This window comes from Haliaeetus leucocephalus, unplaced genomic scaffold (assembly GCF_000737465.1).
Source record: "Haliaeetus leucocephalus isolate CR32 unplaced genomic scaffold, Haliaeetus_leucocephalus-4.0 Scaffold195, whole genome shotgun sequence".
Lineage (NCBI taxonomy): Eukaryota > Metazoa > Chordata > Aves > Accipitriformes > Accipitridae > Haliaeetus > Haliaeetus leucocephalus.
The window spans coordinates 6,875,748-6,901,464 of NW_010972631.1; the positions used below are offsets into that span (position 1 = coordinate 6,875,748).

The following is a 25,717-nucleotide window of genomic DNA, read 5'->3' on the forward strand; positions in this document are numbered from 1 at the left end:
GTTTCTTACAAGGTATTTCTGGAGCATTGCAACGACCTGCAGGTGCAATGCATTTTCCTTGGTTAGAAGGCTGAAGGTGTGTTTTTTTTGTGGGAGATTGTGGGAGTGATTTTTCCCCAGTAACTATAAAAAATATTTGCATTGCTCATGGACTGCCTTTCATCTTCTAGGCATAGTTTTAGGTCTTTGATTCCCTATCCTTAACTCTCTAGACATTTTTAAGGAAAAGATACCCCTCATACTTTGCTTTGTCTCAGACATCCTTTATCCTTCTTAGCTCTAATCTATACTGGGTAGTTTTTCTTTCCATTTGTTTGTTTGTTTTATAATATTTTTTTTCCTGTGAACATATATGGGTCCCCGACCTAGAGCTAGAGAAGGCTTAATATAGGTGACAGAGACATGTAAATGCTAATGTTTAGTAAAATATTACCTCTCGGATAGTTGCAACAATCTCAGGTTTTGAATTGGATATTAATCACTTAAAAGGGAATTTACTTCAATAAGTGTGAATATATACATACAGAGAGTTGTCTATTCAGCATCAAATTAGTATACTATAATATTGCAATTTTTCAGAACATTAAAAGGAGCAAAATAAAATATATAGATATAATATTTAAAGATGATTTCAGAATAAACATCCAGTGATTGTATTCCAGTATTTAAGGCAAAAGAATACACAATTTTGTATATCTCCAACTTTATTGACATTCTATTGCCAAATTATTCTTGTATTTCCTGAAAAAAACTGGAAGAGGTTTTGTAGATACTGTACATCTGCTCAGAAGCAGAGAATAAGCACTATATATACTGCATCACAGTAATAGCAATAAGTTAATCATACTTATTTAAGGTCACATGACATTTCATACACAAAGAGAAAGAAAGAAAAAAGTGTTGCGTGCACATTGCTGTGATGATATCTGTGTCTGTAAATATGTATGTGTGTGCATAATCATACAGATATTAAAAAGATTTTTCAACTATTTAATGCTTACTAACATACCACAATGTGGATTTCAGTGGTGAGAACTGGTCTGAATGTGGAGGTATGAGACTGAACACTGTGATATATTGCATTTCAGGTTTCGTTTGTGCAGTACAGTGATGAGGCAAAATCTGAATTTAAACTGAATACATTTGATGACAAGGCCCAGGCCCTGGGAGCTCTTCAAAATATTCAGTACAGAGGAGGAAACACAAGGACAGGTAATTCTGAGCCGTAATTATATTTCTTTAGGATAAAATATTTTCAGAAACTACTTCATTATCCTAATATTGCATGGCTGAAGAATTAGGTTTTTATGTTCTTCTACTTTAGCTGTGTGGCTGTTGCCCTTTCAAAGTAAAGTAAGGGGTTTCTTCTCTTGTGGATAATAGAGCTGACTCCTTGTTCATTGTGCGCTTTGCAGGCAAAGCCCTAACATTTATCAAAGAAAAGGTTTTGACTTGGGAGAGTGGCATGAGGCGAGGTGTTCCCAAGGTACTTGTTGTTGTCACAGACGGTCGGTCTCAGGATGAGGTGAGGAAAGCAGCAACGGTCATACAGCACTCTGGTAAGCAATTCGCAGTACCTGGCTCTTTTATTTCCTTATGTGTTAAGCAATGCAATTATAAGCGATGCTTCAATTATCTGGGAATCGTTTCATCATTTATGGACTCAGAAATATATTCTGAATATTTGGGAAAAACCAAAACTATTTAAAGAGTTTAGACTGTCTGGGCCAGACTTACTTTTTTTTCCTCTAGCTTTCTCTCTGGGGAAGGTTGTGGCTTCCCAAGGCTTTCAAGTAATTCGTCATGCATATCGTTTCATAGACATGACTTTTGGTTACCTCTTTACTTCCTTGATGTGTGGACCCCAGGGACCATTGTGAAGTGTACTCCAGTCTAGTGCTTTTGATGTAATGGGCCTGGCTTTTTGAGCTTTATGATTTACCTGATATAAACCAGTGGATCTCCAGTTAAAGTAGTTGCTTTTGGTGGAACTGGGTCTGAACTGACTCCTTCATTGCCTTTTGAGCGAAGAAGCGTTGCACTTCCTCTTCAGATTTGCTGAATGTTGTTTATGTGAGCCTAACAATCTATTCCTGTCCCTGCACCCAGCAGTTTTGCATTTCAGTGCATGAACCACCTGGAGTCCTGTTCCCAGAGTAAGGAGATGTTGTACTTCCTTATGGAAATCATTGGCATGTAAACCACAAGTTGTCATCTCTGCCTCTGTGATCTGAAGGCATCAGCTCTGTCTAGATGGTTTCTAAAGATGTTTGGCTACCCTATTCATAAAAATCTCTACAGTCTCCCTGGATAATCTGCTTCAGTGCTTAACTACCCTAATAGTTGGAAAGCTTTGCCTCACATTTCACCTAAGTGTTTCTTCAGGCTAATTAAACTATTGTCTTCTTTTCATTTACCTAGTTAACCAGGAAAGCTGTTGATCACTGTCCACTGTAACGGGCCTTCATATTTGAAGTTTGTTGTCATTTCCTCTTTCTGTCTTCTCTTTTCTAGACTAAACAAACCCATTTCCTTCAACCTCCTGTTTATCATGTTTTCCAAACCTCTTACGGTTTTTCATCTCGTCTCTACTTGCTTTGGTTTCTTTGCATCTTAAATGTTGTGCTCAAAGCTGGACAGAGTATTTCAGCCAAAGCTTCACCAGAATTGGCTACAGAGGAATAATTATCTTTCTGAAAAATTAAAAATGTAAATAAAAATAGCTTTATCATTTGCAATAAATTTGAATTCTGCTTTCAGCCTCCAACCAGCATTTCCAATATCTATGCAGTTTCTTGTCAATGAAGTTTTGTGGGAGATTTTTTTCTGTATAGTGCTGAATTGTGCAGTGACTTCTTTTTTTTCCTTGTTTTCTGGTATGGCAAAGAGAGGTCCAATTGTCACATGGAGTCTTAGGTGGGAGAAGGGAAAGGAAGACATGAGTCAGAGACAGAATTCTGTAAAGGCTAGAAGCTAGCAGGAAACAAAACCTTGATACAGAAGACAAGGAGATGCTAATTAAGGATTTGGAGAGGAAAATCACCCTGACAAAGAAGGAGATTATGCCATTACACATGGTGATATGATCAAATTCAAGGGTCTTGTTTGACTTAAGCCATCTAACAACTAAATGTCTAGTCTAAGGTCATCATGTATGGTCCTTTTATGGCTAATGAAGAAAGCAACAGATAGGCATCTACAGACCATGGCTTCTTCTGTCTTGAAGTTGTTAGCGTCTTAGGGAGGTGAGATGAATTGCATTCTTAATCTGCCCATGTCTGTCTGTTGATTATAGAGGAACACTAGACAACTAGCTTAGACTTGTTGCTAACTTGGAAAGTAAAAATTAGTGAGATGAATACCACGTTAAGAAAGTGAAAAAGAAACTAAGAAGCATGAAGTGCAGGAGAGGGCAACAGGTAAAGAACTGGATAACTAATAGTCTGCACAGAGATTTTGGACACAGATTTAAGATACTGTAGAATTGAGAGGATTGTACATTTTGTATGAAAGAGTGAGGGGACTATGTAGCCAAGGCTGTGTGAGATTGGATAATGCCCAACAAAAAACAATGAAGGGAGGACTAGAAAGTTTAATGATGCAAAAATCAGTTTAATCCCTCCTGAGCTTGGATAGGTTGAAAGGATATCCAGAATGTATGCTCATAATGAAGGCCAAATAAAAGACCAGGTAGAGCCTGAGAAATCAATGGTAGAGATGGTTTGTGAAATACTGACCTGAAAAATGGTAATGCATGTTTACTACATTTCAAGTAACAAGTGTTATTTTTGCAGGCTTCAGTGTCTTTGTGGTTGGTGTGGCTGATGTAGATTACAATGAGCTGGCCAAGATTGCCAGCAAGCCCAGTGAGCGTCATGTATTTATTGTTGATGACTTTGATGCCTTTGAAAAGATTCAAGATAACCTCGTCACCTTTGTGTGTGAGACAGCTACCTCAAGTGAGTAGAAGACATTTTGTTTTTCCTTTTCCTAAATCAATACATATGCTTGTATATTGCTACAGCTGTGTGTGGGTTGATGCTGGCTGGATGCCAGGTGCCTACCAAAGATGTTCTGTTACTCCCCTCCTCAGCTGGACAGGGGAGAAAAAATATAACAAAAAGCTTGTGAGTCGAGATAGGGACAGGGAGACATCAATCACCAATTACTGTCATGGGCAAAACAGACTTGACTTGTGAAAAAAGATAATTTAATTTATTACCAGTCATATCAGAGTAGGATAATGAGAAATAAAACCAAATTTTAAAACACCTTTCCCCCACCCCTCCCTTCTTCCCGGGCTGAACTTCACTCCTGATTTTCTCTAACTCCTTCCCCCCAGCAGCACAGGAGGACGGGGAATGGGGGTTGGGGTCAGTTCATCACACGTTGTCTCTGCCGCTCCTTCCTCTGCAGGAGGAGGACTCCTTACTCTTCCCTGCTCCAGCAAGGGGTCCCTTCCACGGGAGACAGTCCTCCATCCATCATGAGTCCTTCCCATGGGCTGCAGTTCTTCATGAACTGCTCCAGCGTGGGTCCCTTCCCAGGGCTGCAGTCCTTCAGGCACAGACTGCTCCAGTGTGGGTCCCCCACGGGGTCACAAGTCCTGCCAGAAAACTTGCTCCAGCCTGGGCTCCTCTCTCCACGGGGCCACAGGTCCTGCCAGGAGCCTGCTCCAGCGTGGGCTTCCCCATGGAATCACGGCCATCTTCAGGCATCCCCCTGCTACAGTGTGGGGTCTTCTCTCCCAAGGCTGCAGGTGGAGATCTGCTCCCCTGTGGACCTCCCTGGGCTGCAGGGGGACAGCCTGCCTCACCATGGTCTTCATCACCACAGGCTGCAGGGGAATCTCTGCTCTGGCGCCTGGAACATCTCCTGCCCTCCTTCTGCACTGACCTGGGGGTCTGCAGGGCTGGTGTTCTCACATCTTCTCACTCCTCTCTCTGGCTGCAGGTTCTGTGCTGCAGCAACTTTTTTCCCCCTTCTTAAATCTGTTCTCCCAGAGGCACTCCCACCGTCACTGATGGGCTCGGCCTTGGCCAGCGGTGGGTCCGTCTTGGGGCTGGCTGGCATTGGCTCTGTCGGACAGGGGGGAAGCTGCTAGCGGCTTCTCATAGAAGCCCCTCTTGTAGCCCCCATGCTACCAAAACCTTGCCATGCAAACCCAATACAAGTTGCCATCCCATTTAAGGTACATCAAAAGAAATGTATGTATATAAATGTTAGGTTTCATAATAACTGGACATAGTCTAAGGGAGCAAGTTACTTTTTTAAAATTTTGAGGTAGGTATTATTTTTTATGTAATCTTGTCTCACATTTCGAAAGTACTAGTATAACAAAAAGAGTAACAGTCAGTGAGAACTACTGCTCTTTAAGAATTAGAATGTTGCCTAATGTGAACTGGAGGACACAACAGGTCCCTTATTTACTACTGGTCTAGGGGTGCTAAAGAGGTGCAGCTGATGCTGTTTCAAAATTATCTAAATAAAGTTGAGTTGTTTACTCAAGTGAAATCCTTCTAAGGCAAAAATGAGAAATTCTCAGGCCTGTCATGTGCAACTGTGTACTCCCTAACTGCCTCATCCGCTGGCTCCTGAGGAGCCATATAAATCTGCAGTTTTTCCTTGTGAATCTGACAGCTATTAGGCAGCCTGACTCATGCCTTAAATATTCATGGAAAGACTGTGTCATTGTGCTCCTTTCTTAATATGAATTAGACTCTTTAAAATATTTGGGGGGTTCATTTGTTATTCCATACAATTTGTCACAGTAGAAATACCCTACTAAAAGTAAGAAGTAAAGATTTTAACAGTACATCTACCGCAGAACACGGTATTACAAATGTAAAAAAAGTTGGCCGACAATTAATAATAGCACAGATGTTTTGGTAATAAAACTTTCTGAAGTATATACATGTTTATTTCCTGTCAGGTTTTATAGTTTTGAATTATATGTTGTTTCATGTCTTTTAGCTTGTCCTCTTATTTACTTGGAGGGATACACTTCACCTGGTAAGTAACTGTCTAATATTTTGGCATAGCTTCATTTGTGTCTTTTACATCTCTACAGTGTTTTTATTTTTTATTTTCTCTCTGGATTTAAAGGTTTCAAGATGCTGGAATCATATAATCTAACAGAGAAGCATTTTGCTTCTGTACAAGGCGTATCACTGGAATCAGGCTCTTTCCCAAGCTATGTAGCATATAGACTCCACAAAAATGCCTTTGTCAGCCAGCCAATACGGTAAGTAAACCTGAAAGACTCCAATTTATGGCAAACAGGTGAGGAAGGATTAATAGAGTTTATAGATGGTAGCATTAGTATCTTGTGGAAGATGCATTTATTTGATCTTTTCACTGAACTCCAAGAAATATACTCCAGAGAACATCTATCATTGTTCTCATTAAAAGCTAATCTATTTCTTCTGTTGCAATCTGTTCACTATTAATCCAGTTGCTTATTGTTCTTTTTTGAGATTATGCTTCTTAACCATTTGAGTTACATATAATCCACAGTTTGTCCTTAGGCAGTTGAACAGCAGCCTCCTTAGTACAATGAGCTCCATGTTGCCGGAGAGAAATGGTTTCAATATGGAGGGATAAGTACCACTTTTTGCAGAGGCATCATTCATATTGCAGTAGGCAGCACGTTGAAGCCATTGACTTAGGGCAGTTTCTCCTCTGCTTGAGTTGCCGTATTTGGCAAATGGAATGGAGTTTTCAAGGGCCTGTGGTCTTAGAGCTTGGTTATGGAGGGGTAATATACGGTCATTATTGCCAACATTTTTTCACAACCCCCAAAAAGACTTAGTTAGTGGCTAGTTTTACTAAAAGGGAAACAGTAGCGCTCTCTTTTTCTCTTTACATTTGTTCCTCTCCCATCTATTTAAGTAAGCTTCAAAAAAAGTCGTTCTGAGTCAGAGGAGATGCCTAAAGACAACCTATTATTCCTATTAAATTTAAGGAAATTTAATCTTTTCATACAAGCCTTTGAAATCTTCTGCAATCCTGCTGGATTGGGTAAAGATCAGATCACAGGCATAGGAGCTGATGTACATGAAGAAATAATTTCTTTTTGCCAGCTTTCTCAGCTCACAACTTTCAAAGTGGAGGACTTGAGGACTTTTTGAGTTCATTGATGTGTCATTACAGCTATGGTGGGGATAGGTCTCTGACAGCCTGGATTTTTATGATCTAAGGAAGTACAGATAATCCCAGTTTTGCAACTCTCTTACATTAAGATAAACCTTGCATTTAGCAGGATAAGATGATAAAAAGAGAAGGAAAAGACAGACTTCCTATTATTTATTTCTTTATTTTTTTTTAAATGTTGTGATACATAGTCCATTGTCTGCTGTAAGAAGTGGAGTAGACTTGCCGGAGTATTCTGGGCACTTAGTTTCATGAGAAGCCAGAAAAGAAAACTCACTTTAGACTGAATCAGCAAAGCAATAAAAGCATCCTAATCCTCGTGGCATAGTTGTTTGCGTATCTGAAATAACTTAGTATCCAAGTTAAAATTGTGTTGCTATACCTACTTTAATATTTTCATTCTTGCACTGTGCTGTATGGTGTTGACTTAATGATATGGCTATTATTGCAGTGTCCATAATTGTATGGGTACATAAGCTTTACCTAAAACACAGAGCAGCTCCTCTCTCTGCTTTAATGTTTCTATATTTATGTTCATGAGGCCAAATCCCCTTCTCAGTTCCATTATGATGATTAAGGAGAAGCAGAATCTACCTCCTTTCTTACAGTTTGCTTCCTGCATTCCCTCCCTTCCCCTTCAGAAAATACTGGAGGCCATTTAATGCATGTTTTTGTTTACTTTTGGCTTTCTGCTTTTCTAATGTCTAACAGTCTGAACATCAGAAATCTAAACATCAGCCACTGATGAATGAGGTGGAACCCAAATACATTACCAAATCCAGAGAATACATCAGAGATCTCCTTCACTGTATCTGTGCCTGAAGGGCAGCAATAGTTAAGTGCTGTTTTCTGCTGCCTGTCTAAAACAGGCCAGATGAAAAAAGAATGAAGCTGCGGTCCTTTTTTCTGTACTTATCATCAAGGAATTTTAAATATGTGTAGTTTATACAAAATCTTGCCACAAGAATACATCTCCAAGAGTTCTTGGTCATATTCTGGCTTCCTCCATAACCATGGTGCCTGGACCAACTGAAGACAGGCTGTGAGTTCATCTTAACAACTCACATAGTGTTTTTTATCACAAAGTTCTTTTCTATTTGAGACAGTAGTTAAAATGCTCAGTCCATTAAACACTGTGGTTTCCCTGTTACTCTCATGTCTTTTCTTTGAAAAAGAGCAAATGTTGAAGATCTTATTTTCCTCATGTGTTTCCATGTGAAAAAATGTCTTCATATTGTCTTAACAGGGAGATTCACCCAGAGGGATTGCCACAGGCGTACACTATCATTCTGTTATTCCGTCTTCTGCCTGAATCCCCCAATGAGCCCTTTGCAATCTGGCAGATTACAGACAGAGATTACAAACCACAAGTTGGAGTTGTGCTTGATCGTAAGGATGATTATGCTTATTGCATAAAGAGTTTATATGTTACATTACTTTGCATGCATTCTTCCCAAATATTTCCAAACCCAAAGCATTCCTGCATGGTAAATGATTACATATTTTTAGTTTTAAGAGGTTTGTTTTTTTTTTCACTTTGTACATTAATTTTTTTTTCAACTAAGAATAATTCATCTAAGCTACGTTTCAACTTTGGTATTACCTCTAAACCCAAAGGAAAATACATCTATGTAGTTATGGGTCAGTAAGACCATCTATAACCTGTGTTTACCCAACTGAGTGGTATACTACATTTTATCTATAAGTGTATCTTAGGATGGTGGTTTCAGTAGTACATATGAAATGAAATGTATTATTTTCATTTATTGCAGCTGCCAGCAAAGTACTGTCATTCTTTAACAAGGATACAAGGGGAGAGGTTCAGACTGTAACTTTTGATAATGATGAAGTAAAGAAAATCTTTTATGGAAGCTTCCATAAGGTAAAGGATTGAAATTATGAATGTTGCTTTCTGAAGTGCTGTTCTTTGAAACAAAAGACAAGCAAGGAGAAGTCACTGTCAGTTATATTCAGTCTTTATATTGGTACTGTAAGTTGACATAGAAAATTAGATCAAGTAAAACAAGATCTCTGAAGTTATAGCTCTTCTTTGAACCAATGCAAGAGATTTGTCAATAATTTGTTGAGATTATGTAAGTGGAGGGATGTATCTGAACAAGACATCATAGCTTGATTCCTGGAACATGAAAGAGGAGAATAAAAGATAAATGGGAAAAAAAAAAGGAAAAGAAGTTGTGGTGCGAAAAGACTGGGGGGGAAATGTAATGATTTGAAATCATTCAGAGAAGAGGAAGGTATAGCCACGGAAAGCAAGTAGCTATTGATAAAGGCAGGGAACCAATTCTGGGCGGTGAATAGCATATTGAATAAGATTGATATATTTAACAAACATAATACATGTATATGTATATATTTTCTATGTATGAATGTGTATTGGCATATTTTTGGCTTAAATTCACTGATTCTAAAATATTCCAAAGTAATGTTAGCTGAGGAAGCAAAAATAATAATAGAGACCCCATAAAAGATTGTATAATCTATTTGTGATTTAGAATGAAACTCAATGTTTTTTGAACTGTCAAAATGGTTAGTGAAATCCTTACATGTTACTGCATCTGCCTTCAATTGTGATAGTTTTGTGCTTGCTTTTCTAATTTTGTGCATTGAATTATGACAACTTGATCCTGCCATGTTTCCTTACCTCTAGTCATCAGGAAGTGTTTGAGTCAGGCTACATATATACCTAAAACACAATTTAAAAAATATTTTTTGCTGTGTTAAGTATATACATTTAGGGCAAGAAAGTGAGTTGCAATTGCAACATTTTTGTGAGCTGAAATGCACATTCTCATGTTTTCATTTATCTCCCTTCTGTTTAGTTTAGTTTTCTTCTGATGACTAAATATGGCTGGAGTATAACATTTGTTTTCTTTATGATACCCTCTCCTGCATGACTAGTCACTACCAGTATTCCTTTGAGGATACTGATAAGAGGTTGCGTCTGTCAACTTGCTGATACTGGAGGCCACATTGTCAACCTAGCTCTGCTAGGCTGAAAGCAGGGAAAGATAGCTGGTGCCAGCATTATAATGTTTTGTGACTTCATCTGTTTAAAACTCAGAGGACTGCAAGAATCACACAGCACTATAAAAGCTATTGGTTTCCTCAGAATTTGACACAGGATAATTTCCCAAACTGCTTCTATGTTATATCCAATTATTCTTGTTTTATAATTTCTTTAATGGCTAATTATTTTTGCATATATGAAGAAAAGTTTGTCATTGACTTTGTAACTCATGCTTATGAGTAGGCTTGGATCACGCCTGCAGTAGGCAACCTCTATTTTATCCTTGGCATTTGGCTTTTTGCCTCTTTTTTTTTTTTTGATAGCTTAGTAGGACAACTGAATTTTAAGGGAATATATTAATCTACTGGAGTGAGAAAAACTGTCAGTAAAGGCTAGGATAGATATTGTTGTGGTGTAAAAGTTGAGTCATCACCAAGAAGTACTGTTAAAACACAGAACAGCATGTAGCATGCCTCATTTTAGATAGTGTGAGAGTTGAGAGTTCCCTTCTTCAGCTCAGTGGTGTGAAGCTCTCTACATGCTGTACTGCCAGCAGTCTGTTTTAAGCATCTGCTGCTAATTTCATTGACATTCAGAGTCATATTTTTCCTTGTAGTTCCTCTAAATGTGATAAAGCTGAGCAGAATTATCTGACAGCACTTACAGCGAAGCTCTGCTCATTTATCAGAGCAAATGGGGAACAACCTGCAACCCCAGCAATACTAGCAGTTATGTATAACAATTGTTGTGAAAAACAATTACATGGGAAATAAAAATCCGGAGTTTTGTATGATTTCAATAGTTAAATGCACTCATACATATTAACAGTAAACAATCCTAAGATGCCAAACGATGTACAGGAGTAACAGCCATTTGCAAATTATCTTAAAGCTCTGGGACTATGAATTCTTGCTTATGAGATTATTTCTTAAGCAAAAATGTACCAGTTATTTAGTTCAGTGTGTCATTCCCCTTCTTTTTTCCCAGAAAGGAATCAAAAGTTCAGATTTTGACAGTATTTAAAGTAACTAGAATAGCCTTGATTTAAAGAGCTGTATTTGGGATTTTTTACCATGTAACTGAGCTGACTCTTCTGGGTTCTCTCCAGGATGATTACTGAGATTGCTATATGAGTCAGGTTGTTAATGATAGCATCATGGGATTCCCCAGCTCATGTGCTGGGAAAGCCTTATGTATCAGCCATGTCGATAAGCTCCTAATAGAGGATAGCAGTAGTTTCAGCTGGATGAAGGAAGGAAAGTAAGATTAACACATTTCAAAAGGTACTTTTGCAATTTCTCCTACCATCCAGTTTCAAAGAAATGACAAATTTTTAGAGTGCAAGAAGATGTTTTCCAAAATATCAAACATTTTTGTGGTTTTCATTCGATGACTTACTGGCTCACTCAGTGAAGCACAGTTAACTACACCTAACTGTGCAGGGAAATTTACTTTGGCATACTTGAACACTTTGCGTAGCATAGCTATGGTGAAAGCTGTTGAATCTGGCAAGTCCCATAGGAAAAATCCTGACTGCCTGAGACAGTCATTAAATTTATAACTGAGTGTTTTGGAGAGCGAGACGACTTCTACTTTCTTATTCTTACCATGATAGACTTCCTTTTAGATTGCAGTTTTGCAGTAGTTAGCCACAGGAAATTTGATAATGAGTGTATGTCTTTCTGCTGATGTACATATTAGATAATAGTTTGCTTAGCTTACTGATGTGGTTCATTTAGCAGTAGATCAGAACACCATCAGGCTTTATCTTAGAAGGGCTCCGGAGAGAAAGAATAAAGTATGTTTTCTTTCTTAAAACCTTAGTGCCTTCTGGCACTGGAAATGGTCAGAAGTAATGCTTTATGTTGGTGTGTTAGAAACTGAAGAGAATGTTTCTGTTAACATTGTTAACATTTGTTGAAAACAAAACGTAGCAGGATTGAATGCAGACATGTTCTATTTACTGTAAACACTAGACACCTACTTTTATTAGATTTATGCCTGGGCCATGAGATCCAGGCTGGAATTTGGAGCCGGTGTTAAATCAGCAGTTAGCTAACTGAGTCAATGACTTGGGGGAGCTCTGCTTATTTTTGATTGCTGGAATTGCTTCTTCTTTGGATGTATAGGCGATGCTCAGCAGTCCTTGCTGTTTGAACATTTTCAAACTGATGATCCCCCTCAGCATTCTGATGTAGATTCACCTCTCCTAAGTTTTGTGTGCAAATGAAAATGCCACAATACATGTTTGCTATGCAGATGTCATTTACTTTATTTAAATAGTGACAAATACTTAACGTTCCAGTGGAAGGACTTGCATATTAGATACCTTTCAGAATCAGTAAATTACATCTGAGAGGAGTTTAAACTGTTTGATGGATTAGTTAACCTGTAAAATTTCATCACATAAGCAAATGGCTGAGTATATGATGTATAAATGATAACGAATTTAAAGTTTTGGCGCGGTGCTTACTTTATTTTGTGGAAAGTTTGTTATGTAATACCAAACTATACTTTGGATACACTCAGTTATCTTTCCATTATTTTTTATTTGGTCAATGGACAATCCTCAGAATGTTAATTAAAAAAACACAGCACTGAGAATTAAACTGTGATGCCAGCTGAACTTCACGTGACAAAAAATGAGGGCAGTTTCAAAAGTTTTAATTCCAATTATATAAAGCATAAGCACATGATGTTTAAAGAGTTTTAGATAAGGTATGCTGATGCCTTGGAGACAACTCCACATGGGAAAATATTTAATATGGAAAAAAAGAACAAATTCTCAGGAGATTGTTCAGGCACTTGTTGACTCAGGACGTTTAAGGGAATCTGAGTTTCAACTTTATGCCGTTTTTTTAAGCAGTCATCAAATAGCAATATGTTTCTGAAGTATTATGTGCTGTGATAACAGAAGCTTTAAAACATAAATACATACTTCAAGGATTCCTTACTGCTGATCTTACTGTGTTGATATTTTAACAACTACATAGATATTATAATGTTGTATATAAAATATATGCTGTATGTAAGGTGTATAAAGCCACTGAAACCTTTCTGTTGCCTTAAGATGTTCTTCCATCAACTGCATATTAGATTTACTAAAATGTCAGACCCTTGCTTCTTTCTTGGAGACTCCTGAATATCTTCTGTTTTCATAGAAATGTAGGAAATTCACTTGCATAACATTCTCCATACGTACTATAAATTTTTTGAATGGTAACCTTTGCTTCAATTTTGTTTGTTCTTCCGTTTAAGATTTACTGTATTTTCCCCAAACGCTTCATTCTCTTCTCCTGGTAAACATACTCTCCCTTTGTTACAGTCATTCTTTTCTCCCTCTGAAGTTTCCCCTATTTCCAATAATTAATCTCTTCCTCTTCTTCCCCTTTTCCCCTTATTTTAGCATGTATTTTTGTAGCCAAATTTCTCTCACGGAAATTTCTCTCTTGCATCTTCCATTAGTTTGTCTTTTTCTGGGCAGGCTTCTCTGCTCGCTTCCTGTATCTCAATGCAACTAATGCCTCTGGTTGAGTCATCTGTGGAAACTGAACCCTGGATCTTTTGGATCTGAAACAATCTACTCTCTGAACTACAGACAGAGTCTATTAGCCAGTGGGCAGTCCCAGACTCATAAACCTCTTGTGTGGTCCCAGCCATCAGAAGAAGACAAGAAGAGCTTATATTCACTTCCTCTCAAAAATTCTTTTTATTTTTTACTTTTATGCCATCTTAAGGTAATTTTCAGGCAAGCTTTTTTAAATAGATCATTGTAGTTCAACTGTTAACATTAAATAGTACTTCTTAGCTGTGCTTGTGTATTCATCTTACTGATTTTCAACACATTTTAAAGAGGTTACTAATGTCATAGACTTTCCTTGAGTTTGAATTTTTCCACCAGTTGAAAGTAAAGCAGGATTACTAGGAAGAAAATTTAAAACAGTATTACCTAAACAGTGAAATACTGTGAAAGTATTAAAGTAAATATGCCTATGTGCCTTTTCTAAATACTATGTTAAACTTTTTTTCAGGTCCATATTGTTGTAACTTCATCAAATGTTAAGATTTACATTGACTGCAGTGAGATACTGGAAAAACCAATTAAGGAGGCTGGGAACATCACAACTGATGGCTATGAAATACTTGGGAAACTTCTGAAAGGTGACCGGAGATCAGCAACAGTAAGCAATAAGCATTAATCCATTCATTAATGCAAACCCTTGGTATTTTCTGAGGAAAGAGATTAGAGATCAAGGATTGCTAAGAAATCAGTAGTGCACCCAAAGCTTTCAAGTGTCTGTACTGCAAGACCCAATATACTTAACCGAGAAGTTTGGTCTTGATAGCTTCTCATTCTAGCAGAACTGCAAGAACAAAAATCTAATAACTGAAAGTTGCAGTCAGGTAAATTCAAACAAGAGTGGAGATCTTTTTCTTTTAATATGGAGAGCAGTTAGTCATTGGAACCATTACTGTGGATTCTCTATCACTGGAAATCTGTAAATGAAGATTGTTTTGTTTTCCTGAAAGACATTCTCTAATGAGCAGGTTTTAATTCTGGCAAGTTCTATGGTCTGTCTTGTACTGGGTTATCAGAGTAATCCCCACTGGCCTTATGATCTATAAACCTATAATGAAAAAGTGGATGCTGCTATGAAGGGCACATCAATTATCTTAGTGGATTAACTATACTTATTATGTAATCTATGCTATTACCTGAGCTTCATACTAGAAGATTTAAGTCTGCAATCTGACCTGTGTGTGCAAATCCTAACACCCGAAGATGATGCTTGGTGCTCACCACCAAGTGTTTGGTTGTATATATCAAAGTACAGGAGCATAGCTCTTGGGGTGAAAATAAGAGAGGAAACTGCTTTTACCATACAGTCTACCTAAGGTCCCCACTTCAGCCTTTCTGCAGAATTTTTCCCCACTAATGTCGCTGGAATTTCCATTCATAAATCTGAATTAATATATGATCCAAAGACTGCAGTCCTTAGAGCTGGTCCAAAAGCTTTTCAGCCAGATTTCACGTTGAAGTGCACAGGCACTCAGCTGATGTAGAAGTTCATCGGTATTGTTCATTAAGTGTTGCAAAATATTTCTTGAGTCACTTTATTTGGTTACTTTTTGCCTCAGAACAAGAGCAAGCATCAGTGCTTGAAGTTCTTGTAGCCTTATGTAGGCTTGGTTTTAAATTTTTTATTATTTTTAAATCATTTTTCTGTCAGTGTCAAAGAAGTGAAAGTCTGAATGATGTTAACTACCTTGGAAGTAAATTGTTTGAGGAGTCTTTTTTAATGATAATGCCACTAGACTATTTCAAGAGTCTTCCTTTCTTTTACAGTTAGAAATCCAGAATTTTGACATCGTATGCAGTCCAGTTTGGACTAGCAGAGACAGATGCTGTGATCTCCCTTCTATGGTAAGTATAAATGAACCAGAAGCTATTCAGAAATTCATTATTAATAGCAAATTTAATAATATCAGTATTAGCCTGGTATTCTACCTCATACTGACAACACATCTAAATTGCAGTTGTCAGAATAGCCAGTGAACAACACTGCATTTCCAAGTTTTGTGTCTGAGGGAGAAAGATTGTAATGTGCTAGAACTGAGTCCCTTAGGAATGGTGGAAAAAATGTCAGTTATATTTTGGTTTTCAGTGATTTAAGATCCTAAGTATTATGAATGGAATAGCTATATTATTTTTTTATTTAATCTGTTCTAGATTAGCATTCAAAAAGTAACTAGTTTATTCTTTGTCAGTGCAAGCTGATTGTGTAATGGATATAAATATCAAAACAACAGAATTTGCATATGAATATGATTTTGCCTGTGCCTCTGTTGTTAGTGTCTTGTGTAGCTTGCAGAGAAAATTTGCTAAAAATATGAAAGGTCCTCTAGAAACATTTGCAAGCCACTGTTTAGCTGTGAGTTTTACTTGTACTTTAAAACAGGAAAATAGAGAATCTTGCTGTTATTGTTTTAGAAAAATATGCTGCCACCAAATACTTTTCTTTAAAAGGACAGTAATAGTTGTGATTGAATTTTCAGAGAGATGAAGCAAAATGCCCAGCTCTTCCAAATGCTTGTACCTGTACTCAAGACAGCGTGGGACCTCCAGGACCCCCTGGACCAGCTGTAAGGAGCTGTTTGCAATAGACAGATTTTCTGATTTTTAAGTTTATGGAAGCAGTTTTGTGTCAACTTGTGGTTTTGTGAAACAAAGGTCAGTCACAGAAACAGTTTCTATCAACACGTCCATAGCATCATGGTAATCTCTTTGCCTTTCATCTTAGTTTAAAACACAGTTAGGCAGCTCCTTGCCACCTCTACTTGTTTATATAATAATCCTTTTCCCATATTTCCAGTGTGATCACTGTGAATACCTCCTCATTGTTTGATAGGTTGAAAGAATCTGGCCCATTCTCAGCTGTCTTGCACTTCATGTACAAGATATTTTTAACGGACTGTGCAAATATTTTTCCTAAATACAGAGTCAGGATTTCACTCCAAGGAAAGATTCTTTACTCTGTCAGGGAAATAAATTAGCTACTGTCTTTGTTTTACATGGAGAGATAGTAATCTATGGAATGAATACGCTCCTACCAATTGTTTTGAATATATGGGAGTTATACTCAGCTCAGTAGTCCTTCTAATTTGAAGCTATCAAAAATGCTGCATGAGGAATCTGAAGTCCAGTTAAGTTGTCTGGCAGTCTACTAGAGAGGTATCCAGAGATTTTGGTGAATATAAATTGAAGAAGTTTATATCTGCAGAGACAAAAATGACAATAATTTTTCATGGGCTGAATTGGCAAGGCTGAAGCTGATGTGGCTTACCTGAGTTTCTGATACATCTTTTATTCTGGTACTCTTTTTCACAGTGTGATCTATACACTTCAAAGCTTAGGGCTTTCGCGTAAGAGTGTGATAAAGAGGATTCATGATGCACACCAGTATGATGTACCCTTGCTTTCCCTGTATGAAATAAATTTTCTTTCCAAATACTCAATTTAGGGTGGCCCAGGTGCTAAAGGTCCCAGAGGTGAAAGGGGTTTGACTGGATCATCTGTAAGTATCTTTCTGGAATGTATCTATAATGTTGCTACATGCTTACCTGTATGAAAATTTGTATGCTTAGTTCTATGCTGAGCTAAGAATGGAGATTAAAAATTTACTTGGAAACTTGCTTATATGTTATTTATGTGCAGCCTACCTATTTGAGACTATATATACACAGCCTATGTATATATGTAGCCTCAAAGGCATTGACTGCACATCAGGAAACTAGAGTACGTGCATCGGGGTGTTAATACACACTCTGCAGCATTGTGGTCCTTTCTTCTGTACAGAGGAGACGGCTATACTTCTAATTAACACTGCCAGAAGGCGTGTATTGGCCTGAGACTGCCAACATGAATCAGAGAATAACTTATGAAAGAATATACCACTTAGATAACTGTTTCCACAGTTGTTCTGAAGTATTAAACGTGTCTCCAGGCTTCTGACTTGCCTTAAGTGTCTAACACAAAGGATTTTGCAGTTACAGATCTAAGAAGCGGTTGTCATTTACAATGTTGTTTTAATTTTCTGCTTTAAGGGGCCACCTGGTCCTCGTGGTGAGACAGGTCCTCCTGGCCCTCAAGGTCCCCCAGGTCCGCAGGGCCCCAACGGGCTGTCAATCCCAGGTGAACCGGTGAGTGGCCGTTCTGAGTGCGGGTGGCAACGTGTGTGGAGTCAGAGCTGTCCATGGGGATGGTGGTCTTGGGAAGAGGGTGGCAGCTTTGCTCTGCCATTAATTTTTCTGTGCAATACAGTAGTATTATGAAACAAGTCTTTTTCTGAAACAAGTCTCTTTCAATACAATAGCATTTTCTGTCCTGAATGTTACATGTGCTTATGGGATGCCTATGAAGGGACAGTCTAAGTGTTGTAACTTGTGCTACTACATTTTTAGTCTTACAGCTCTTCTGTAGAGTTGCTAGGCCTTCAAGTTCTAGGACTCAAAACTATCAAATTGTGGTGCAGGAGAATTAAGCGTGCAATATTACTCTGAAGACAGAGATCTTTCTCACAGATTTACATGTACAACTTCTATTTTCTGAGCTTAAATTAGTAGCTGAAAGTTCAGAGAGGCAATGGGTGCCTAGATCTAGGCATATAAAACAGCCCTTCATTCCTAGGGGTCCTTCTTGGCAACAGTACGCATATTTTAATGAGAGGCTGGTTCTGATTTCATGTACATGCCTTCAAAGCCAGAGTAACTCTGTTAACCCTGATGAAGTTCCACCAGATTCTGTTTTTATAGCAGATAGCATAGGTAACCCTTTGCCTACATCCTGAATGCATTAAGACTGCTTTTGCCATATTTTAATAAGTAATCACCCAAAAAGCAGGAATATAATTTTGACGCTTCCTGTTTAGGATCAGCTTGAATTTTAATATAAAGAGGAGCTTTTTGTATGAGGTCTTTGATTAAAATATAAAGTTTATGGAAAAAAAAATAGAATTGGTGTCTGATTGCACACTGTCTCATTTTGCATTTGCATACTTCTCAGTCTGTAACCTAATTTGGGAAATGGAAAATAAAATGTGCTTTAAGATAGACATTAGGTACACCTTCTGTTGTAGGTACACCTTCTGTTTTGTAAGGACAAAGTAGAAAGATTTGGTTAACCACTGTAGATGTTTTTCAGTTTTTTGTTATATACCAGGAGGAAAACTTCATGAAGATGACCTAGAGGTGCCAAACAGCAAGAAAGACCAAACACATTCCTTTTACATGTGAAATACAATTAATACATTTATTTGTCACATTCAGTTTGAAAACCTCTGAAAAGTGAAAACACCAACATTGGTGGAACTTCTCATTAGTTAACAATAAGTTAGAGCACCACTTTTGAGTCATGTAATTTCATTTTTCATATCAATTGCAATTCACATTGGCAGGCTATGTTTACAAATTCTTTGATTATTTGTGTGTCATCAACAGTTATTAATGCTGGATTATCACGCAAACTACTGTGAAAAATAAATATTATATTGTCAAATTTAGCTCACGTGGATTTATACTACAGTGCTGTAGTGTATGTGGAATGCAAGCTAGTTGTGAAAGGCAATACGTTGCTTCTTTATATGCTCCTATAGGGTTAGAGAAAAATAGTGATACTTTAAAAAGACCAAGCTTTTACCTTTTGTGAGTGTAAACAGTTCCATTCACCAGCTGAGAAAGATAAGGGAGGCTGGGAAAAAACTTGTAACCCTTCCCTGCTTTCCTGCTTGTGAAGACATTGGTATCAGTCTCTCAGTGAAAAGTCCATGTCACTTCCTTATCAAAATATGTGCTCCCTTCAAATGTCTGCTTGCCTATGTTTTTAATATAATGTCAACTAGTCATCCTGCATTTGCAAATGTTTGTGAGATGATCGGTATTGCTTCAGTTAAGAGGTATATGTATCTTGATTTATTCCATAATACATAGTTGGCTTATGGATTCCTTAATTTAGGTCTCTTGCAGGAAATATTTTGTGTCCATTTACATAAATTAATTATTCTTCTGATCTATTTTGTAATTCAGAATGTCTAACAATCATTTATGAAAACTGTAGGGTCGTCAAGGAATGAAAGGTGATGCTGGCCAGCCTGGACTACCAGGGCGATCGGTAAGTTGATGCTTAGACAAGATAATGTAATTTTACACTATTCCTGATGCAGGTTGGCTGCTGGACAGCTGTCTCTGACATCACTAGGAATCATGGGCTCTTCTCATACCTTCCTAAGCAATAGTTTTGGAAACATAATTATCATACACTTAGGAATTTGAAATGTAGGAAATGGTAAACCATTCAAAACAGCAAGAGTGAAAGAACAGCTGTACTGAGTCAAGCCAAATGTCTGTCTGGACAGTTCTGAATGCACAGGGGCAGACCCTTGGATTAGGAAAAGTACACTCATAACTCCCCAAGAAGGTCCCTCAACTTCTGACCACCAGCAGTTAAACATCTTCCTAAAATAAAGGTTGCAGAACATTTGCTGAACCCCTCTTCAGCAATGTTGTCTAATTGCTTTCTACTTTTGGAAGTCAAATCGTCTTGGGACATTAATTGTATGCTTTCTGAAATAAGAAAGCAATATTAAATTTCACTTACTTGCAGGTTTCTATATTGTAAACTAGGATTAGGTTTTGAGAAGAAAAAATAAGGGTTTTTTTTGATAATCAGCCAGATTTGGATAATCCAAGGTCATTGATCTGTGCATGTGGTGACATAACTAATATTCCTTGGTTACTATATTGTCCTTGATTTTACTGGAGATATAAAGACTATATGGAAGATGCTTAGTGTTGTGGGTTTAATTTCATAAAACAGATAAGGTCAGTTATGGACCAAGGACCTTGTATTCGTTGCCTGTTTTATTAGTCCTTATAACCCTGAGTAATATACATATAGGGAGTAGTAATATCCCGCAGAAAGCAATGCTCCATTTTAGTGTACAGTGAGATTACACAAAAAAGGGGGAAGAACATGACAACATGATATAAGGCTGTTCAATATCCAGTACCTACAACAGTTACAGAGCATTGAATGAAATTCCTGACTGTTGTCTAATGTAGAACTTGTTTAATTTTAGGGTTTATTCTCTACCCAGAAGCTACAGAAGGAACAGAAACAGAGAATTTAGAATGTGCACAATAAAGCAGCAGAATGTTAAAGAATAGGACAATAGGGGGAAAGAAAAATAAAGGAAGAGTCTAATTTTTGTTTCTTTAGATACACTCTGATGACTGCAGCTAGGCTTTAGCACCAGGTGTTAAAGGATTAGCTGATATCTGTAAGTCATGCTTGTAAAGGCAATAAACCAGATATATCTGTTCTATGGGAACAGTACTGAAAATGATTTTTGAAGTTGAATTATGGGCTGGTGGGGAAACAGAAGTAAAAAATAGTGTGAGGGTGAAGATTCTTGTATCATGTATATGAAATAAATGTTTTTTTCTAAAGGTTTGTTTTATTTTTGTAAATGCCAAAAAGCAACATTGAAGACAGTTAAATATTTAATGTGTGCATATATAATGGAATGATTAGCATAGCAGTCATGTTTGTTCTGTCATGGATACAGTTTAACATCCCTTTTCACTCTAGGGAACCCCAGGTTTACCTGGTCCACCTGGCCCAATGGGACCTCCAGGAGAAAGGGTAAGGTTTCCTCAGTTTATCATCTGAAAAGACCAAGTAATGTGATTTGTTTTTTTTTTCCCATTCTTTATCATATCTTTCTATTTTCAAATGCTTTCTCAAAAGGAGTCCTTTTATCAGCATCCAGCCTAGAGATGTAAAAGTGGAAGGACTGGAAAAACCTAGGTGTGAAAACCTCCCCACATAGCCATAGGGTAGCCAGATAGGTTCTGTAAAAATTGCACTGCTCTCTCTCCTGACTAGGTTCTCGGATGCCTGCACCCACAGAGCAGTATGTCCACTGAGCAGGGCTCTGCTGAGGTGCTCAGCCCTGCTGTCTTCCACTGTTGCTGCTGCAGGGGATCCCTTTGAAACTCTGCTTGTCTCCATGTCTGGGAGATGTCATACCCCTAAAGAATCTGTCTGTGCCATTCTTACTGTGAAGGTCAAGTTCGCTCCTTAACCTTTGACTGGCTGGAGCTAAGAACTTTTCTGTGGATGGGGGATTCTGAAATGTCTTCATAATGAAGGGCATGCACACAGGTATTTCATTGTGGTGTTGCTGCAATCCCTTTCTTCTAATTTGGGGTCAACTAAGCAAATCTCTTTTGTCTTCACAGTGGCATATCACCTTTGAGACGGCTGAAGCAATGACTTACCTTTACAGTCAAAATCAGTAGCTGATATATGCATTTATAGTTATCCTTTAGTGGGAGTTGATAGCGGGAAATGAAAACAGACCACCATATGATAGCCAGTTGCCAAAGAACATACCATTGGTTTGGTGGGTCATTAGTGGGTCATGGGCCATCAATGTTAATATGTGAATGCTATGCTGGATTATTGAAATGGGATTTCTCAGCATCTCTTTTTGCAGGGGAAGTATCTGAGAGGGAGGTTGTTCTTCAGTTAAGTAGAAACCTCTGATTTTCCAGCTAATCTGTGAGTGGGAGAACAGCAAAAAGGGAGATCTTGCTCCTCTGGGATAGAACAACGATTACTTTTCTTAAAAATGTTGAGAGAGACTCATTCCATCTTCAGTTAATCAACAGCAGCTGAACATCTTCTAAATTGGCTGAAGCTCATTGTTCCATAGCCTTCTCCAGCATTAGTTGTGATAGCTATTTTTATAACCTACATTGTGGATAGGTTTTAAAATACATGCTAGTAGTAATGAGGAGTATTGCAATTACATAATCTTCAAGGCCATTTTAATCAGGCTACAGTCTTAAGTTGATCTCTAATCATGCTTTTGTTTTTGAATAGGGTTTCACAGGAAAAGATGGTCCCACAGGTCCCAGAGGCCCACCAGGACCATCGGTAAATATAATTTTGTCTTTGATATACTCTGAAATAAGAGAACTGAGCCAAGAGCGAGCCACATTGACATTTTCAGTTTCTGTCAAATATGAAATGGATCCTTTGTTTAATATCCTAAATGGATCTGGGAAACACTCAGTGAAAGGTGGGCAGACAGCTGCGTAAACATGTGTTCACAAACGTTCATAAGAGTGGTTTTGAAACTGATTTCTGCCAGTGTAAATAAGGGAAGAACCAGTTTACCTGGTTCATTAGCCATGATCTTTAAATGCATAGCTAGGTCTACTGAAACCAATCAGCTTATTACTTGTAGTCTGGTGAAAAAAAACATGTTAGTACAAGTTTTTCTTGCCAAGGGTACTTAAGGATTAGTTTTTGCTTAAAAAGCTACTTCATTGTGTTTTGTGGGACCATGTTAGAAAAGGTGCTGGTTGTTAGAGAAAAACATATGCTGGATCACGCAGCCCGAGGTAGGCAAGTTGCCACAGCTCCATGTCACCAGGTCCAACCAGTAGCAAGGTGGAAGATGTCTTCCCAGTAGGCATACGCACACAGAGCACACTTTTACACCACATATACTTATATAGGCAGGAGTTGCTAGGGCAGGGTATTATTTGGGCTGCCCTGCTCTCCCATGATTGTCCTTGTGCTCCTTTGTGGGTGTACAGATGAGCTTTTATCACATAACCTAACATTGGTCTTTTTTTTTTGTTCGTGTTTATCTAGTATCACTAGAATTACTTCTATGGACTTGATGCTGTAGACTTTTACATGGATCACAGACCTTCTAGATGATGTTAGAAGGCGAAACTGTCTTGTTCTGCTTTAGGAATCTGTCATTAAGAGGGATACCAAAAACATATAGACACTCTCTGCATCTTTTGATTCAGAAATGCTGGTTAAACTGTGGTGTTATGTAAAAGAACACATTTCTGTGAAGAAACAAACTATTTCTTCCAGAGGGAAGTTTTCAAGCCTGATATGTACCTAACAGAAAAAAAAAAAACCCTGATAGGAGCCATTTTCAGTATTGCACTCGATACAATAACACATTTCTTATTGGCACTTAGACTGTTGTGGATTTCCACAATTCACTTTACATGTCTTCTACTGTAGGGTGCCCCAGGAGTTCCAGGAGTTGCTGGCCCAAGTGGAAAACCAGGGAAGCCAGGAGATCGTGGGACACCAGTAAGATAATGATACACTTACAGTATCAAATTTAAAATTACAGTCTGTTGATGAATATGAGACGTGTCCTTGCTTTAAATACTTGTCTTGCACTTATGACAGTGGTTAATACAGTGGAGCTAACCTAAGACCACAAGCCTTTTTTTCAAACAATTTTATTTTTACAGTATGCCATTTTGCTGAGTTTAATAGTTGGGGCTGGAAATTGTGGTCTCTGGTTTCCACTAAAAAGATCGTAGGCTATTATGTGCCAAGACATATATATTCCTACACTGCATAAGCATAAAGAACTAGGTCAGCAAAATGACTGGAAAATCTTTAGATTTGTGTATGTGTGTGTGTAGTAAAAAAGTGGTACACTGCTGAAGGTGGACAGTCTTTGGTAATATAACAATCACTTCTGTTTTGCAAATGTTTTGTCCTTTTTACAATGTGATTTCAAAATTATTTGGGGGTGGTTTCTGTGTGTTCTATTCAAACCTTTAAAGAACATCCTGAATGGAGAGAAAGAGCAGGAGGTGCTGCCTCCCACCAACAGTTTTAGGAGAAATTTGTATTGATTCATTTATAGGTTTTCTGAGAAATTATGCCTGAGTCAGGAGTGGAGACAGCAACTGAAATGGGAAATCATTTGTGACTTGTACTTAATGTCTGGCAATCAGCCAGAATTTTCCATCCTGCTTCAATGTCATTGTGTATACGACAGCTGGATACTTTGGAAGAATATATAGTAGACTGGGCTGCTTGATGGTTATGAAGTGGAAGTTCCCAGGAGCACCTGGAAGCTGGGTCATTTTCTCATACACACGTTGAATTCAGTCTGCATTTGCCAGCCTGTAAATCCCATTTCTTTTTGCGGTAGAGGACATTGAGTGTCTTAGGAAAGCACTGAAGCTTTCCTGGCTTTAGACATACGTTGCTCATGTGATATTCCTGCCAGGTCAGATGCTTGATAGACATAGCTGGGGCACGAGGTGCTATGGTTTGTTCACAAGTGAGCTTCAAACTACCAGGTGTATCTGAGTTTTCCTTCACCTGGGACACTGGATGGCTGACTCTGTTCAGTACCAAAGATCTTCTGCAGGTAAATAACGTGCATAGAAGGAAATTTGGCTACAGTTTCAGTGCTTTTGCAAAGCAAAGCAGTCAAGTCCTGTCCAAGCACCATGTGTAAGTTCCCCTACACTCTAATCTTAAGAGTTCCTTTCAGTTAGAAATACATTTTTTTCCAGTTAATTGCACTGTCTTGTAATGGGACCCTGTGCATCATATTTACCATTTCTTATGTTTCTAGAACAGATCCCAGCAGGAATTCTGGCTTGCACCTTGCACAGATGTTTTATCAGACTCCTGGTGGACAGAAATTCAATGCTTTCCTTTGTGTCCACTATTAGAATTGCCAAAGGTGCAGCCTGACGGCCAAATGCAACTTGCAGTGTCATGAATCATAGTCCAGGCCTGCCTGAATTTGTAACTTCCTGTCCTGAGAAAGATAATGAGGCTTCACATTGCCTCTGGGAAATACAAGGAGTAAATAATTTTTGAGCAGATCCTGCCATTTTCTCTTCTACCTGAACAATCTGTATTGCTGGTACTATGCGGCGCAAGTCAGGTGAAAGACCCCTACAAAGCAAGGAACATTACACCTCAGGCAAAAGATAAACAGTTACACGCAAATATGAGGAGCCTTGGTGTTACAAAGACATTCCCAGTGAATGCAGTCAACTGGAGCTCTTTCCTGATGCACTAAATACCACTGATGGGCTAAGCTGAGGCAGACCACACCACGAACGTGGCTGTATACATTTCTTTACCTCAATGTGTACTTGATACTTGAAGTGTTAACTGAA

At 38.2% G+C, this 25,717-nt stretch overlaps 1 protein-coding gene across 1 annotated transcript in view; it reads left to right on the forward strand.

Annotated features, from left to right (window-relative positions):
- Positions 1–25,717, forward strand: part of COL12A1 (collagen, type XII, alpha 1) — a 106,430-nt gene that overhangs the window by 68,960 nt on the left and 11,753 nt on the right. The window contains exons 45-60 of the mRNA XM_010565774.1: positions 1,089–1,212; positions 1,416–1,559; positions 3,795–3,959; positions 5,974–6,012; positions 6,106–6,244; positions 8,399–8,541; positions 8,925–9,034; positions 14,212–14,361; positions 15,528–15,605; positions 16,238–16,324; positions 17,203–17,256; positions 17,786–17,881; positions 19,794–19,847; positions 21,327–21,380; positions 22,626–22,679; positions 23,796–23,867. Of these exons, the coding sequence (XP_010564076.1) occupies positions 1,089–1,212; positions 1,416–1,559; positions 3,795–3,959; positions 5,974–6,012; positions 6,106–6,244; positions 8,399–8,541; positions 8,925–9,034; positions 14,212–14,361; positions 15,528–15,605; positions 16,238–16,324; positions 17,203–17,256; positions 17,786–17,881; positions 19,794–19,847; positions 21,327–21,380; positions 22,626–22,679; positions 23,796–23,867 (1,563 nt within the window). The remainder of the gene's footprint in view (positions 1–1,088; positions 1,213–1,415; positions 1,560–3,794; positions 3,960–5,973; positions 6,013–6,105; positions 6,245–8,398; positions 8,542–8,924; positions 9,035–14,211; positions 14,362–15,527; positions 15,606–16,237; positions 16,325–17,202; positions 17,257–17,785; positions 17,882–19,793; positions 19,848–21,326; positions 21,381–22,625; positions 22,680–23,795; positions 23,868–25,717) is intronic.